Source organism: Perna viridis, chromosome 2 (genome assembly GCF_037379345.1).
Source record: "Perna viridis isolate PV_CMFRI_1.1 ecotype Kerala chromosome 2, ASM3737934v1, whole genome shotgun sequence".
Lineage (NCBI taxonomy): Eukaryota > Metazoa > Mollusca > Bivalvia > Mytilida > Mytilidae > Perna > Perna viridis.
Window position 1 is genome coordinate 40,704,778 of NC_142446.1, and position 15,894 is coordinate 40,720,671.

The window sequence follows — 15,894 nt, forward strand, 5'->3', positions numbered from 1 at the left end:
CTGACCTGTGATGTGAGCGTTTCCTCGTTCATTGAAGACCAATGTGTGGTCTTGAGCTGACATTTTCATCCCGGTGGGGTTGTTGTCTCTTGGACATATTCACCATATCTATTCTCGTGTTAATCGTTTTTTTTTCTTGCATACTCTTTGACACTACCAATTTCATTAATCAGCCCTATTGATGACGATGTCTAAATTACTAACAGATTTATAGCTAAACCTAAAAACTGCAATCTTTATAAACGGCTATTTTATTTGGATATATATACCAACGATTATGGCTTAATAAGTATCATAGCTTTTTGATACTTAAAGTCTACACTATACTATCTTATACAATATTAGGGGGAAAATGGATATTGTGAAACGCAACAAATGCACCAGCGTATACCCTAAATACAAGATAGTAAACACTTTTAGTGTTCACTGATATGTCTCTACACCTTACCTAAGCACAGAGCTCAAGCGCGAACGTCATATACTTAAGATACTTTACTCATTACGAATAAATTATTATGTACAATACAATAGAAAAAGTACTGATGGAATTAAACAATACCCCAAAGTTAGGCGTGCATTTATGTAGAAGTTATTTTACATCACTGTGAAAAAAAAATCGTAATTAAAATTGATCTTAAAGATTACCTTTAGTATGTGATTACGTACATTGCAATGGGGAACATCTGTTTCAAATCGACCAAGGGACTTCCACGATGGAAGAAAATGCGTAGACACTAATGCTTTATAAATTGATTTTATACATTGATATACTTATTTGTTTATTTTTGGTAGTTTGACGTGAGCGTGTGTGTTTGTGTTGTGTTGTTACAATGAACGTCTTTTTGTACTCTTTATTCTCAGGAATTATAATATCCAGAGTAGTACCAAAACCAACTGGTGATGGTAAGTCTTTCATACATTATTTTCCCTCAAAATTAAACAGAAAAGTACTGTGTTTTACAATATTATGTAGAACAAATGTGTGAATAACACGTTAATCAAAATGAGGAATCAGGAATTAAACCGCATTTACAAATGATAGACAGAACATATACAAGAAATACTTAAATGTAAAAGTCGTATTTGTCCATTTATGGTAAAATAAAATACTTTACACGATCAAACTGGAGCACATTGGATAAGCAGGGTCAATAAATATTAATAAGTTCTACTCATCCTTTATTTTTTGTTAAAAATAACAGTCACGAGAATGATGATTTTGTAATCTATTTTAAAAATGGATTACCATGTCAAGAGAAAAAGAAATGGCCGAACAAGCCAATGCTATGACAGAAGTAGATCACTGGTAATTTTCTTTTCTTCAGGTAAACAAATGGAGCCATTGACTAATCCATTAGATAGCCTTCATGGTGTTCTAATGCATGGTGATAACGATACAGGCAATTCACACAAAGCAGAAGATGATTATGTCAAGTTTAAACCAGCCCTAGAAACTGGGCCAAAAGAAGCACAAGGTCCAAAAGACGCCGAAGAAACATTCCACGGGTCACTCATGCACGGCGACAAAGACTATCAGCATGGCGAAGTTGAAATGGAACAGCCTCAAAAGCCACCAGAATCCTTTGGCCCAAAAGATACAAATGAGTATATGCATGATGTTATGCATGGTGATACAGACCATTCACATGACCATTCAAACAATAAAAAAAAAGCTGAAAAAGAATTTCAAAAGGGACCACCAGACGCTGACCGAATGATGCACGACGTTCTAATGCACGGCGGAGACAAAGCGGAGACCCACCACGTGCACTCAAGACCGGAAGATGTTGACTTGAAGCAAAATGGACCACAAGACCAAAATACAATGATGCATAACTTAATGCACGATGGAAACAACATTGAACATACAGAGCATCATGAACAAAATGTTGCACCATCTGGTCCTAATCCTGACCAGCTTCACGGAGTATTGATGCATGCAGACTCAGAAGTTGGTAAAAATCACGATCATGATCATTCAAAAAATACTCCCTTTAAATTTAACATTGAAGAAATCAAGAAGTTAGGGATAGATCCTGAAATTCTAAAAACAGTTTTAAAAGACGACAGCGAAGACTTCAAACAATGGAAACTTGAAAAATCAAAAGATGGAGACGATTTCTTACATTATACTCACGGAACAATATCTGATTCCATGTTATCTGATATCGAGAGAATGAAAGAAAGGTATTTAGCTAAAAATCCTAAAATTGAAAAAGAGATAGACGAATATGCAAAAGCTAGAGACAGTGACTTAGATGCTGATGAAATGGCATCAATGATGGATTTAGACTCCATGCATCACGAAGATGATGACATGCGGCATGATTTGGAACTTATTGGGAGCACACAACCTTTAAGTGAACTACATGGGTCTCACGACGAACAGTAAAGTTGTTCTAGGTACTTGTACTTAATATACATAATTCATAGTGTATATTTTTAAAGCATAGCGAAATAAATTTCGAAACAATTTGACAGTATAAAAAGATAAAACAAAACAGACGTGACTATTTAGTACACTGAATTTTATTGCTGAAAATTTCTGATTTTATTAATTAATGTCAATTCCAATCTGACATCGCTTTCTATTTTAATTTGAATACTAAAATATACAATAGTTACTGTATTGTATTTGCTTAACAGTACTGCATGTATATTTTCCTTAGATGTGACGACAAGACTAACCTTCAGATTTGGTATCATGCAATTCTATGTTTAACAAATAGCGAAATGTACTTAATACCAGCTATATTTTAGTAGCATTTTGAACCTAAAATGTTTGTGCATGTAATACTTTTTATAATAAAATTCTGATTGTAACAACAATCTCGTTCTCTTATTTACCTTGACAATCACTGACTACAACTAAGAAAGCTTAGTGTTTCTTAGTAACGAAACGTGTCCTTTATGTGTTACCAGATTACATTTTGTCTTATCAAACACTTGTTATTGATGTTACTTTATATTATAAATGTATAAGATAAACATGTTTGCCTATTTATAGGGTTTTCAGTGAGTTTCATGCTGTTAGTTTTTCTGCATGTGCTTTTGGGTTCTTTTGTATTTTACGTTATGTGAGTTTGTTGTTCTCGGTGTTGACTCAACGGATGATTTCCCCTCGTTAGCACATTTGGTATCACTAGATATTTGAATAGGGTGTGAAAACTTTACCATTATATTGTGAAAAACCACTATGTGTATAATAAACGGATGACGATAAACATTAGCATGATAATATATATTAAGGTCTAAAAGTCAATACCAATCCTAAATCACATACCACTTTTTAACAGGCAAAGAGATACACTTCTAAATCTAAGTCACACACCCTTCCAAAAACAACTAAGTACAATTCTAACTCCAGGTCACATACTCGTCAATTGGTAGGGTATATAATGCAATAAAAAACCAAACTTTGTGTCAATGAATTGAATTGGTCAAGGAATTATTATGAGTACAGTATTTTGAATTCAACATTACGGTAATTTTAAGAGTTAAAGAGCTCAAAGAATACTGTGCATGCGTAAGGTAAGCCAAGGTCGGATTTTATATAAATATTACCTGGCTATATTACCCCAATTACTCAGTAATTCATTACCATATATCAATAAAACAATGCTCCAACAGAAAACATTTAGAAATGAGGTTCCTGCCATTACCACATAATTTATTCTTTCAATAATCAATTATTAGAAAAGTCCCATCTCCCAAAGTAATACATCATATTTACTGAATTATAGTCAAATGATTTTCATATCTGTAAAAAGTAATCCAAGGTATTACAAAACAAATAATAATTTGATTTAGTAATTCATGAAATTCGTTGGTTTAATTGATGGAACCATTTTCAGGCGCGTCTCCAGATATGTTTGTAAGATGGTTTGGGTTCCAGGAGAAAAGGGGTTCCAAACTACTATATACTCAAAAGGCGGTGTAACAAATACCCAAAGCCATCCTGGATCTGCAACTATTTTGATTAAGTTCTTCGAAACACATCTTCTAGTTTTCGACAATTATGGTCAGATATAGTTGAGTCATTAAACCATTCCCACTGCGATCTGAAAAGGGAAATGATATGATGTAATTTGACAATATAAAGATTTAACCATTCTTGTCCCGCGCCAATAGCCATCCTACATTAATGCTCTGCGTTTAGTCCGATGTAACTTGAGCAGTTAAGGTAAACAGTGATCAGCTGATCGGTGCGTGCTATTAATACATTGGAAAGGTTTTTTTTTATTACAGATCAATTCATAAGGTAATCTGGGTGCCTTATCAACCTATTATTTCTACGTGCAAGAAGAACATACATCAAATTCTGGACCAGTGATACTTCTGACATAGATAATGATTATGTGTCTCCTTAGCTTTAAACCATTAATTTATTGAAAAAAGACTGTCGCCGGAATCAAGTGTTCCAATACCAATTGTTGTTCTCTACATTGCAATGTAGTCAATGTTCCATTTAAAAGATGTAAATAATTTACTATATAAGATGTAAGTGCATAACAAGGGCATTTGTTCCAAACTGATATACAAGGTTTTGTATAAGACATCTTTTGTTGTTTAGCTTCCGGCTTGGAATTCTGCTATTGACGTAAGTTCTTTGTCCTCTTATATAAAACGGATATTCTGTCAATCATTCGCTCTTAAAAATAATTGCACTTTAATATCTCTATTACCAAGAGCAAATTCAGGGTAATTGGCAGAAGTATCAGAGTTGTACATATGTTCATAGAGTCCCAAATGTAGGCACATATAACCTTATATAGGAAGCACGAATACGGGTTTATTTTTCTTTTGTAAGTTTGATCTCTTCCGTGTACCACAGGGAGTGATGAGTACAGGTTAACTTTTCTTGTCTTAGTATCACCACTACTGTATACCGTATGGAGTGATAAATACAGGTTTGTTTTTGTTGTATTAGTTTGATCTTCTCTACCGTATACCACTGGGAACCATGATTACAGGTTTATTATTATTATTTTTTTTTGTCACAGTTTAATCTCTCTCGTACATCACCTCAAACAATGAATACAAGTTTATTTTTCTTGTCTCAGTTTGATTTCTCTTATATATATACCACTGGGAACCATCATTACAGGCTATTTTCTTCTTGTTTTAGTTTGATCTCTCTCGTTTACCATCGGGTTCCATAAGTACAGAATTAAATACATTTTGTTTCAATTTGACCCCTCCCGTAACTTTAGGGAACCATGACTACATCTGTTTGTCTTAGTTTGATCTGTACTGTATTTAATCAAGAACCATGAGGTTTTGCACGGGTCTATAGTTTAATATCGAGAACGATCAGTTGAAATACAACTTCTTTTCAATTATTAATTCGAGTACATCTTTCTTTTTCCAAGTTTAAGTTCGAGTACATGTTTCTTATGCTAATGACCCAAATTTTCGAGTTTTTATCAATGGTTATAAAATTTTACTTTATACCTTTCATTTTTTCTCGTCTTGTTTTTCGAGTTTTGAATATCGTTTTCAATGTAGTTTTCTTTTTCTTTTGAGTAATTTATTCCATCAATGCGGTCTTCATTACAAACAAACTTGTGTATTAAAAAGAACAGGAAAGCAACGACTTTATGTTAATTTCTGTACTTTAAATGTAGGAGAAGGTATTATGCTTTCAAAATATTTGAAATAATAGGCATATTTATCTTTGTTCTTTTGATTTTTAAGGAGGTAGACCTAGGTTAAGGGACACAACTCTTAAAAATCATTGGAACGTTTGTATTCAGCATTTTACATCTATGTCATGTAAGCATCAAAGTAACTTAGATTGATTTCATTCTGTGTCAAATAAAAGCTTGATAGGCTTTGGTGAAATTAAATATGATACAAACATATCACTGACTTCATAAGTTATGTCCCTTACCTTAGGTCTACCTCCTTTAAAAAAATCAAAAGAACAAAGATAAATATACCGATAAACAAATAATAATTAATTACAGGACACTTACACCAAGAGAATTATATTACGTTATTAATTTACACTAAAGAAACCGAAATGATAAAAAAAACAAACATTCCCCCCCCCCAAAAAAAAAAAAAAATATCCGGAATCCCTAGTGAGTATTTCAACATCAATTACAATACTGCCTTCTTCTTGTGTGTCTTACTAGATATGCGTTATCTCGTTATATATACATTATGTTTACTCACTGGATATGTTCCGTAGTGTTACTCTCACGATAGTTTCAGTAGTGTTACTCAGTAGATATTTTAAATGGCTTACGTACTGGTGCTTCGAAGAGTTACTCATCAAATTTGTTTTAGAGCATATAATCATTGCGTTTCTGGGAGATAACCCAACTATCAGTAAGTTGTTTTAATACAATTACTTGATTGCATTTTGGATACCTATTTTGAGATTTTAGGTTTTAAGTACTTCCTCTGTAGAATTTAAATTTGGACTTCAGATTTTCCTTCATATTCATGTTCTTATGCTGCTGAGAGGTTACTCCTTAAAGCACGTGTACAGTATACCGGAATTTATTTGCAATATAAATGAATGTGGTATTTTTGTATTAAGTTTCAAAATTGATCTCTCGCGAATACAACATGCGGCATCAAAAGAAACGAAAACCCGAATTCCATCAAAACACATGTATTTTCAATATAGCATTGGTCTCACCAAACTAAATAAACCGAGTCGGTAAGACTTTGAGAAGATATAACTCTGACATTTTTAATTTAATTTGTATATGTCTGATCTCTTACTTTGGTTGGCTAAATCGAAACCATCGCTAGACGAACCTAGGTGTACCAAAAAGTTGATAGAAATAGCCTTCCCGACAAAAAAGAAGAAAACTCAAAGAAAACAAAGTTAATGAATAACCTGAACTTAAAAGATGTACAATCTGTTCAGGCCTTTTCTGGACGTCGAACGGCTTTAATGATTTCTACTGATAGTTTGTCATTGTTTATTTAAATTAGAAACCTTTGTAAATGAAAGTGTTCTATGCAGTTGTGTGTATTGATTTGAATGTTGTCGTGATTTTTAGCATTTATAGTTAATACCATTATAATATTACGTATTGTTCTCCATTTCAACATCTGGGTAAAAAGTAATGTTGCTGTCATGAAACTGCAGATAATAATGATTCTGCTTGACACCCTGCTGTGACATCGATAATTATCCAATGAGCTGGCCTATATCACTGTATTTGATTATGATAATCATGTTATGAAATAAAATCAAATCAAAACAAACATATTCCCGCTCTTAAAATTCATATATAAAAGGATTTAATATTTTAATTCCTAATTAATTTTGTGTATGTAAAAATACCAACGATGAGGACCATTTTAGCGAATATTGGAAAATGGAATAAAATTAAGAACGCAAATCCTGGGAAAACCAAAGTACAATATACATAATCAGCTGATCTCAGAGGTTCAAAGGGCTGTCAGCCTCTTCATTGTTGCCTTGAAATATAAAATTGAATATGTGAGGAAATTTGACATTTCATATGTAGCATAAAAACGAAATAAGAGCAAATTCATTTATCTAAGAACGCTGCTGATTATTTGAAATCTATAATCGTTTCTAATGTGACTCAATAAATTATCCCTCGCCTCACTCTACTTATAATGTGAGCGATCGATAGACAGAATACATGGTTTCCATACAATGGTAGTAATCATTTTGTGTAAAAACAAAATTCATAAATAAATGGACTTATTCGGGCTTTTGAACTATGGATAACTAGACTGACCGATACAAATGGATATCGTTTAAATGCTCGAAACAGCATTTGAGAAATTAATTTGCAGATATATATTTTTCCATTGGTAGTATTATAGTCGAGAATAACAATCGACAATATGTAAACACAATACAAAGTGTGAACGGTAAGTCTTGGAATTACATCAATTTTATTGCATTTATATTTTTATTAGTAGCATATACCTCTGGGGACATTCGTTGAATATCTATCGTCTTCCTTCCAATGTTGCATGCAAGTGAACAATGCCAATAGCTCGATGCAAAAGGTTTAGATTTGTTTTTAGAGACCTTGTCGAAATAAAATGCTTTAAAAGTATGTCAATTTAATGCAAGAATGAAAGTAAGAAAACGAATATTTGATTTGAAAATTCAAATGATTTCTGATAATCCTTTTACAGTAAACATTTAGATATCAATTTTTTAATCAAGGGACGCAATTCATTTTAGCGAATCTAGTAAACAGCAAATGACGTCATTAATTAATTAATGCGCCTATGCTGCTTAAATCATAGTTCGATTGATTTTGCAATCGACACAAGAGAGAAATATCCTTTCTTATCCGTAACTGTTTTAGGTTTTACAATTTACGTGATGATGAACAAAAATGGTGGAAATCCCGCGTTTACAAAATAACTTATCGCGCGGCCTCGGTATAGGAAAAAGCATTCTCAATTAGGAATAAGCACAGAAATATGGCGAAAAATCAATATCGCAGGAAGTAAAACAAAACGTGATAGTATATTGGGAATCATTGTATGTAAAATAATGAAATATGAACGATAAAGTAATAGAAAGATAGTTCAGTGCTGCTCATTATTATGAGAACAGAAAAACATGGAAAGTCCTAAAATATGTGGAACGAGGATTCAATGTAACTTGAAGATTTTGTCAGTTTCATGGGTCATATGTATTCAACGAAACCTATTTAACAACATGGAAGAAATCGGGTGAGATTTTTCAGATATCTTTACGTTATGTGTTTTCATAACGCATTCACAATTACTATGGTGTTGTTACAGGGCCCAAACGTAAATATTTGTTTTCTTTATTTTCATTTCTTTGTTTTTCTTTGTTTTGTTTGAAAAATCAGATCTCGTATTTAAATGATAAAAAATTCATAGTTTGAAAAGTATTTTAGCAGTAAACTTTTCCATAAAATTAAGAAAGAAAAAAAATTTTGATCGGTATATGTGATAGTTTACAATTTGAAGCAAATTTCTAGTATAAACAATTGGGAAAAATACAAACCGCAAGTTGTGTTTGTATTAGATATTTTTTGCAAAAGAACAAAATTTTCAATTTGTTTGAAAATAAAATATACAAAAAAATTATAAATAGTCACTATAACTGGAAAATTTATTTCGTCATTCCTGTATATTTATCATGAGAGACCAACTATTGTATTAGGGTCATTTCTGTATGTTAAGCATACGGAACCATATATAATGATTTAAGACTTAACGATCAAGGAAATGGTACCAATGTTCTCCTGAAAAAGACGTGTTGGTCAAAATTTTGGAATATGTAATTTGTATTTTTAATGTTTGATTGGTAATTAATGCGCAATTTACCTTGTGAATGCGACCACCCTATTCCTTGCTGTGTTAAATTGTAGTTTTCTTCAGGCACAATGAATATAAAAAAGAAACAAACAAAACAAAACAATAAAAAAAACCTCAAAGGCACTCTATTTTATATCATTGAACGGATAGCACTTCGTGGATAATCGAGATAACCACTCAACCATATATACTGAATCTATTTATTCTTGATGCATAAGCAATGACATTTTCAAGAAATAATTTCAACCGAAGTTATTTTTTTTAAAGGTAAAAGATAAACATAAGTAATACTTTATGCTATTACATAGTTTTCAATTAACTGATCTTGAGCAGCTTAGAAATTGAGTACAATCACAAAATGGTTATCACACAAAAGGAGTTAACATCCATGCAACAACAAAAGTAATAATAAATAGCGATGAATTTACTATTTTGATAATCATGTTATTTGATGTTTTCATAGCAACACAATGAAAGGTTCACAACCTCTTAAACGGTATTTAGACCTTTTTATCTGATAATGCAAACAGTTGTCACATCATTTTTTGTTGTTGAAAATTTTGATCTAACTAATACATCATTTTTTAAATCAAATGCTCGAAACACATTACACGAAGTTTTTTTAATGTTTAGATTAAAAAATGCATGTCATCTTAAAGTTTTTCTTGTATTTTTTTCCCATTGGTGTGTTACATGTATGTAGTCGGTTAAATATGAAGATGCTTTCTTATTTTTTTTTTTAATTTCATTACTCCTTGTGTCACCGTTTAGAGTTGAAAGCTTATTTCATTGCCGTGACCAACCTGCTCCTACTTTGCTCGCAGATTCTTATCGCACAAATCCACATCTTTAATTTGTTTGCCCTTTTATTTGTTTTAACAGGAGTTCAATGCACAAAACTGCAAACCAATTCTTTATCCCTGTTTACATGATTCGATTAGCTAGTTTTTAGAAAATCTTTTTTTTTTTGTCATTGCCACCATAATTTCTAAAAATAAATTACAGTTTGTCTCTCTTCCACATTTGCAGAGATTTTTACTGTCTAGTTGTCTGAAATCGATGTGATTTTCGTAATCTAGTTATTGAAGTCGACACTTGGGGAATAAATCTTTCACTTTTTAGGTTTATACCACACAAGGCGTGTACAAATCTGAATGTAGTAGACGCTACAAGATGTCACATCATTTTTTGTTTTTTTTTTTGTACCCTCTATTCTTCAGTTACTTATTTTGTTCGTATTATCTTTTTTACATTAGTTTCATTCTATGTATGTTTTTTGTTTGGTTGTTATTTCTCTTTTTGACTGAAGTTCTTTGCGGTATCGGTAATGGTTATTTTGGTACTTTCATATTTTGCACTCTTTTAGCAAAACAATTGTTAAAACAAAATGAATAAAACAAAATGAATACTGTTAATAAAGGGCAAAAAAATGGCATAGTTAATACTTCTATCTGAAGCTATTATACTGATATCTGACGTGGTATCAGTTGAATCATTGTTATATACACAAAGAATTTATATATAAAAAATAGAATGACCGTATGTCATTCAGCTAATAACTCCACCTATTGCTGATCGAAGCAGATGTTACTTTAATTTCTAAACCATGATCAATTCTATTTTTGAAAGCCAAGAATTGATTTGGTATCATTTCTTTCCGAATCAATTATCTTTTTTCTCAAAAGCATCCCCAAACAATGATACAACAAATGAATGGGTTATCTCTTCATTACTGAACTATAGGTTACATCGAAGATATGACAATAATACAAAAAGATATATAGAAAATGTTCCAAAAAATAAAACATTGACATACTGTCAAGCCATAACAATGTACATTGTTATCATTTCATTATCTAAATCAGTCTGTTTTAGATGTCAAATTGTCCTTCACTCAAGAGCATGGTCGTCAGATCTATCGACAACCATCACGATACCAGTTAATTGTATTAAAAAACATATTTTTACTAGTCTGAATACGATACAATCTGCATTGAACAATTACATGTGCTTTTGTTCTTTAAACGAAATAAGAAATTGTTTATCTGCGAGTAGATTTGTTGTCACAAGAATGAACCCTTTTTGTACAATTCTATTATATTGGAAAGTTTGTTGTTCATCTTTTCTGAATTAACATTTTTAGTACTTTTTGTTGTTGTTCTTTTTTTACTTGAAATGAAAAAAAAAGAAAGTACCAAGTGACAATACAACACTAAAACAGAAACAAACATAAACACCTATGATTAAAACAAAATATCATAAAGTAACAATCACAATAAGAAAACTAAGAAAAGAAAAGAACATCTTACTACAAGAAACAAAAAATACATACACAAACATGTGGTATTAGATAAAGTTAAACATTTTCAAAAAATGTTCCTGATTTTGTTCATGAAGAAATTTAAAATGGTGAAATTGAGAACATTATATAAATAAATCGACGAAAAAGATAATGAATCTAAGAAAATTGTCATAAAGCGAAGAGATTTATTACCTCAGGTTTAATTTAGGTCCCTATCACTGCCAGCGTGTCTATCTGAATAATTAATAGTTACAACAGTAAAATGGATGTAGAAACTGAAATTTCCATGATTATCGATTGATTGTAGTCTAATAATAGTCATTATGAAATCCGTTCTATGATTAAATTACATGTCCTACGAGTTCTGAAGTTGAGCTTTAACGAAACAGATCAATACACAATAAGGAACATTATTATTTACTGGTGAGCGGTCAAACCTTGCTATAAGTTTCCTTTGTTTGATTATATGTAACTACTAGTAATAATAATTATCTGGTACAATATACTGTTCCCAAGTACGGCATTGAATTGATGCAACTTACAACATGAATTAATGATGTTATTGATCAATTAAAATTGATTAAATATTTGCTGACAGAAACAATATTATGCCATTGTTTGGAAGAATTTCCAGCTTATGATAATTACGAATCAAAACATAAGATAGGATTTATTTTACTTGATACGAAAACTGCTACTTATTTTTTTTTCAGATTTGTAAATTATTGCCTGGTTGTTAAATTTTTAAGGCATTAAAAGCGACGATGACTATTTTGGGAAAAATTTTTAAAAATAACAACAAAATGAAATAATTGAATCATAATCTAGTATTTGCTATCCCCTATCCTTTACAGTGATAACAACATTATCATTTAGCTTCCGGATGCAATCGTTTTTTTTACCTTTTTTTTGTACAATAAAACATACAATCCTTTCAACCCAATGTATAATACTATTGTCTTTTAAAAATAATATATTCAACTGTTCTTTGTATTGAAACCATTTTTATAATCTATAGTCATCACAGATTGTGGAAAAATCGGGTAAACTTTTCAGTTTTATTGCTGAATATGGAATTATGACCCCAGCAACAACGACCGTAACAGCGAATATGACTCATTGATGCTTAGTTCCATTCATATCAAATTATAATCAATTGACCTGAGTATAATTTCCGCTTAGGGACAAAACTAAAGTTCAGAGATGCCAATATTTCTAAATATTCCAGACATAAAGTTACTAAAAACTTTAGAAAAAAGGAGAAAGTGAACTCTTTTGATATTGAGTTTATATTTATTGTTACTTGTTTCTGAGTCAAGTTAAGTCAAAACCAACGTTTGAGTTGAAAGTATGTTTACAAAATAGATCAATATGCCAAGGTCGACTTGTTTTACTTCAGTGCATGGAAAATCAATATTGACCTTAAAACTTGGGATAAAAATACTACAAGATGTTTGCTTGTTCTATTGATTAGTTTTGCGTTTTTCCTACCAAAACTGTCACAATTGATTACGTTACTCATATCTTGGAACTCGTGTTCCTAGTATTGGTAGTAATTAGGGGGAAATTTCTAGAATTAATTCTTAAGAGTGTCGGCAGAAATACCAATTATTTCATCTTGTTTGAATGTTGTTTCATCGCATCTGATCCTTCCATACAGTCGAAGATGTTTTCCACAATATTAATACTAATGCCGTCAAAACGAATATAGTCTCAAAGGTTAACGTTTTAAGTTGGGTTTTATTTATATTTTTGCCTTGATAGATGCTTTCCTAAATATATTAATAGTGTTCCAATGGTTTCTTTTTTCTATTGTTGTTAGAAAAAAAACATTTTACCATTGTCAAAAATATATCATCAATGTTTTTTTTTGTTTTTTATTTTTATTATCTTCATTTTATTCATTATTTCATTTGTCTGTTTTTGATAGATGAAATAAAATATAAACAGGCTGGAGTAACTGTTTGAACTTTTTTCATGTTCGACAAAAGATGAGTTTATTAAGGATTTTATCTTTACTCAGTTTTATCATATAACACTTTCAATTTGATAGCTATACTTTTATAAGGTAGTCAGTAACGATAATCAATATCAAGTAATTCATTTCCGTGCAAAATGACACATTCCTATCCATTTCCTAACGAGAATAAATAACTAAGTAAAACTATATATCTTAGTTGTATATCAAATATTTTTTTAAAGTTGTATATTCGGTTATGGAACGCACTACCAAATAATGTTTAGGCCTCACCATCAGTAAAAATATTCAAAACTCACCTGGAAAATGAGGTAGGTAGAAAAAAAACAATAATATAATTGTGGAGCACGCAAATGTCAAATTCTTCATGCAAGACTTCAGTGTAGGGAGCTTAATACAGATCTTTTCGACAAAAATATTATTTAATCTCCGTTATTCCAATGTGGCGAAATATGATCTGCTAGTCATTTTTTACTCCTTTGTCCATTTTACCAAGCACTCAATGGAAAAAAATATCTGGACTCTTCAACTTTCTGTTCTAACCTAGAGTTGTTTACTACAGTTCAAACCCTTTTTGATACAGAGCACGCATTTCAGGTTAATAACCTAAGTAATACAGTTACATCTTTTGCGTTATTTTTGTGACTTTTTTTACGTGTGATTTGAGTTAAATCTTACAGCATTAAATATCAATCTCTTCTCTTTGCACTAAACTCACCAAATGCACATTATGGACACTAGAGCACTTCTTTCAGTTATGTTACATGTCAATAATATAATTGTTATTCATGATTTCAGGAGACGAATTGATATAAAACTTTAAGACTTGTTTACCAATCATGTAATTAGTTTTCCTCTATTATTATGATTTAATGCAAAATATACAAAAACAATTTTATAAATATGTTTAAACTGAAGTGTATATGTTTTCAGGTACAGTCTTAATTTCGTATGTATGATTTAGGAATTTCTTTCAAAAATTGATTTCTAGGTAAATTTAAAACGAGATCATTGATTTTTTTAATGGAATAAAATAAAAGTCCTTCGAAATAGACATAAAACAACCAACTGTACATTTTTGAAGGAGCAATTGACGCTTTCTCTTCTGAAATATACTTACAGAGGACGCTTACCCTACCGGTGCACCTAGTCTATGCTCCCAGTTTTCAGTGGAGTTCGATTTGCTCATTTACTTTGTAACTTTGTATTATTTTAGTTTATGTTATTTGTTGTTTTTGTCTGTTTTCCATGTCTGGTCTTTGTCCCTGGATTACATACTTATGATTTCCGCTAGAATCTTGGTTTTGCTGATTACTCTTTAGTCTAATTGTTCTTTATAATTTCAGAGAAAAGGCTTCGCGCGAGAAAGGAGCTGAAGATGCATTACACATATTGCATGAAAGCGGACAAATGAATGATCTTACACGTTCTTCTTCGTCATCATCTAGCGACAACTGTAACTATTGTGTTAACAACTGCTCTTGTTTGGAAACTGGATACGTAAGCCAAATAGGAGAAAAAATTTCAACATGTGCAAATGGGAAACGAGAAGAAGTTATTTGGGCCTTTGGAATTAATATATCAACCGCCGGAAAACCTAGTCCACGAACTATACCCTCACGCCGAGAACTCTTGACCAATTTCTTTCGAAATGTCATTGGACAAAAACATTTATTCGTTAAATCAACTGTTTCGTTAGTTTTGAATTTTTTCTTAGCAATAAGTATTTTATGCACAATATTTTTATATGGAAATAGAGATTCCCCCAGAGTTTTATCGACATTGAACGAAACCCAAGTTTGTATTGCCTGTAACGGACTAGGGTTGCACAGAAGTGCATTATCAGCCTATAAGCAGTTATACAATATAGATCGTGTGAAGACAGACGAAGGGAGTTTGTTATGTTGCTATGAAAATCAGCGCCACGTTTACTGGTTACTTCACATGGTAAGTATTTCACTCTTGAATATGTTGGAGAAGGCTTTGCAGGTCACACACTGAACGGAACCAACCTTTTGCTTAAAAAAACCATGACTAATGTTGCTACTTAAAATTAGTCTTAATAATATTCAACATAAATTAAAAGGTTTATAATCGACAATTGAGAAACATACGTGCATCCAGTCATCTAGATTATTCAAATTATGAGTTCAGTACATACGTGTTATAAGAAGTCATAGTTAACAAAACAAATTCAGAATTAAATTATTTGTTTGAAATATGATGTTACATAAGTTTTTACCTTTATATAAATGTAATAAAAACTAAATCAATTAAATATTCCTGTGTCTATTCGTCTTTCGTA

The 15,894-nt window shown here is 31.3% G+C and overlaps 2 protein-coding genes and 1 long non-coding RNA gene across 4 annotated transcripts in view; 2 read left to right on the top strand and 1 right to left on the bottom strand.

Annotated features, from left to right (window-relative positions):
• Window positions 1–721: 721 nt before the first annotated feature.
• On the top strand, window positions 722–2,829 carry LOC148625057 (uncharacterized). The gene is made up of 2 exons (XM_088568271.1): window positions 722–903; window positions 1,326–2,829. Exons 1-2 carry the CDS (start codon window positions 831–833, stop codon window positions 2,390–2,392), a joined length of 1,140 nt encoding a protein of 379 aa, XP_088424397.1. The 5' UTR covers window positions 722–830; the 3' UTR covers window positions 2,393–2,829.
• An 824-nt stretch (window positions 2,830–3,653) lies between these two features.
• Window positions 3,654–12,202, bottom strand: LOC148625058 (uncharacterized). Its single transcript, XR_015919844.1, has 2 exons — window positions 11,804–12,202; window positions 3,654–4,061 (listed from the first exon to the last, which is right to left on the bottom strand). It is a non-coding gene; the product is annotated as an uncharacterized LOC148625058 (long non-coding RNA).
• The window catches only part of LOC148625059 (uncharacterized), a 29,005-nt gene continuing 20,594 nt past the window's right edge, over window positions 7,484–15,894 (top strand). Inside the window, exons 1-2 of one of the 2 annotated variants that reach the window (XM_088568270.1) lie at window positions 7,484–7,872; window positions 14,936–15,536. In XM_088568270.1, the coding sequence (XP_088424396.1) occupies window positions 15,000–15,536 (537 nt within the window). In that variant the 5' untranslated portion in view covers window positions 7,484–7,872; window positions 14,936–14,999. Of the gene's footprint in view, window positions 7,873–8,229; window positions 8,695–14,935; window positions 15,537–15,894 lie in introns of those variants that run through there. The other variant, XM_088568268.1, reaches the window with a different exon arrangement.

Bases quoted from the DNA above. Each gene is read 5' to 3' on its own strand.
- LOC148625057 (XM_088568271.1), top strand. From the start codon at position 831: ATGAACGTCTTTTTGTACTCTTTATTCTCAGGAATTATAATATCCAGA. The intron at 904-1,325 runs GTAAGTCTTTCA...TCTTTTCTTCAG, and splicing joins ACCAAAACCAACTGGTGATG to GTAAACAAATGGAGCCATTG.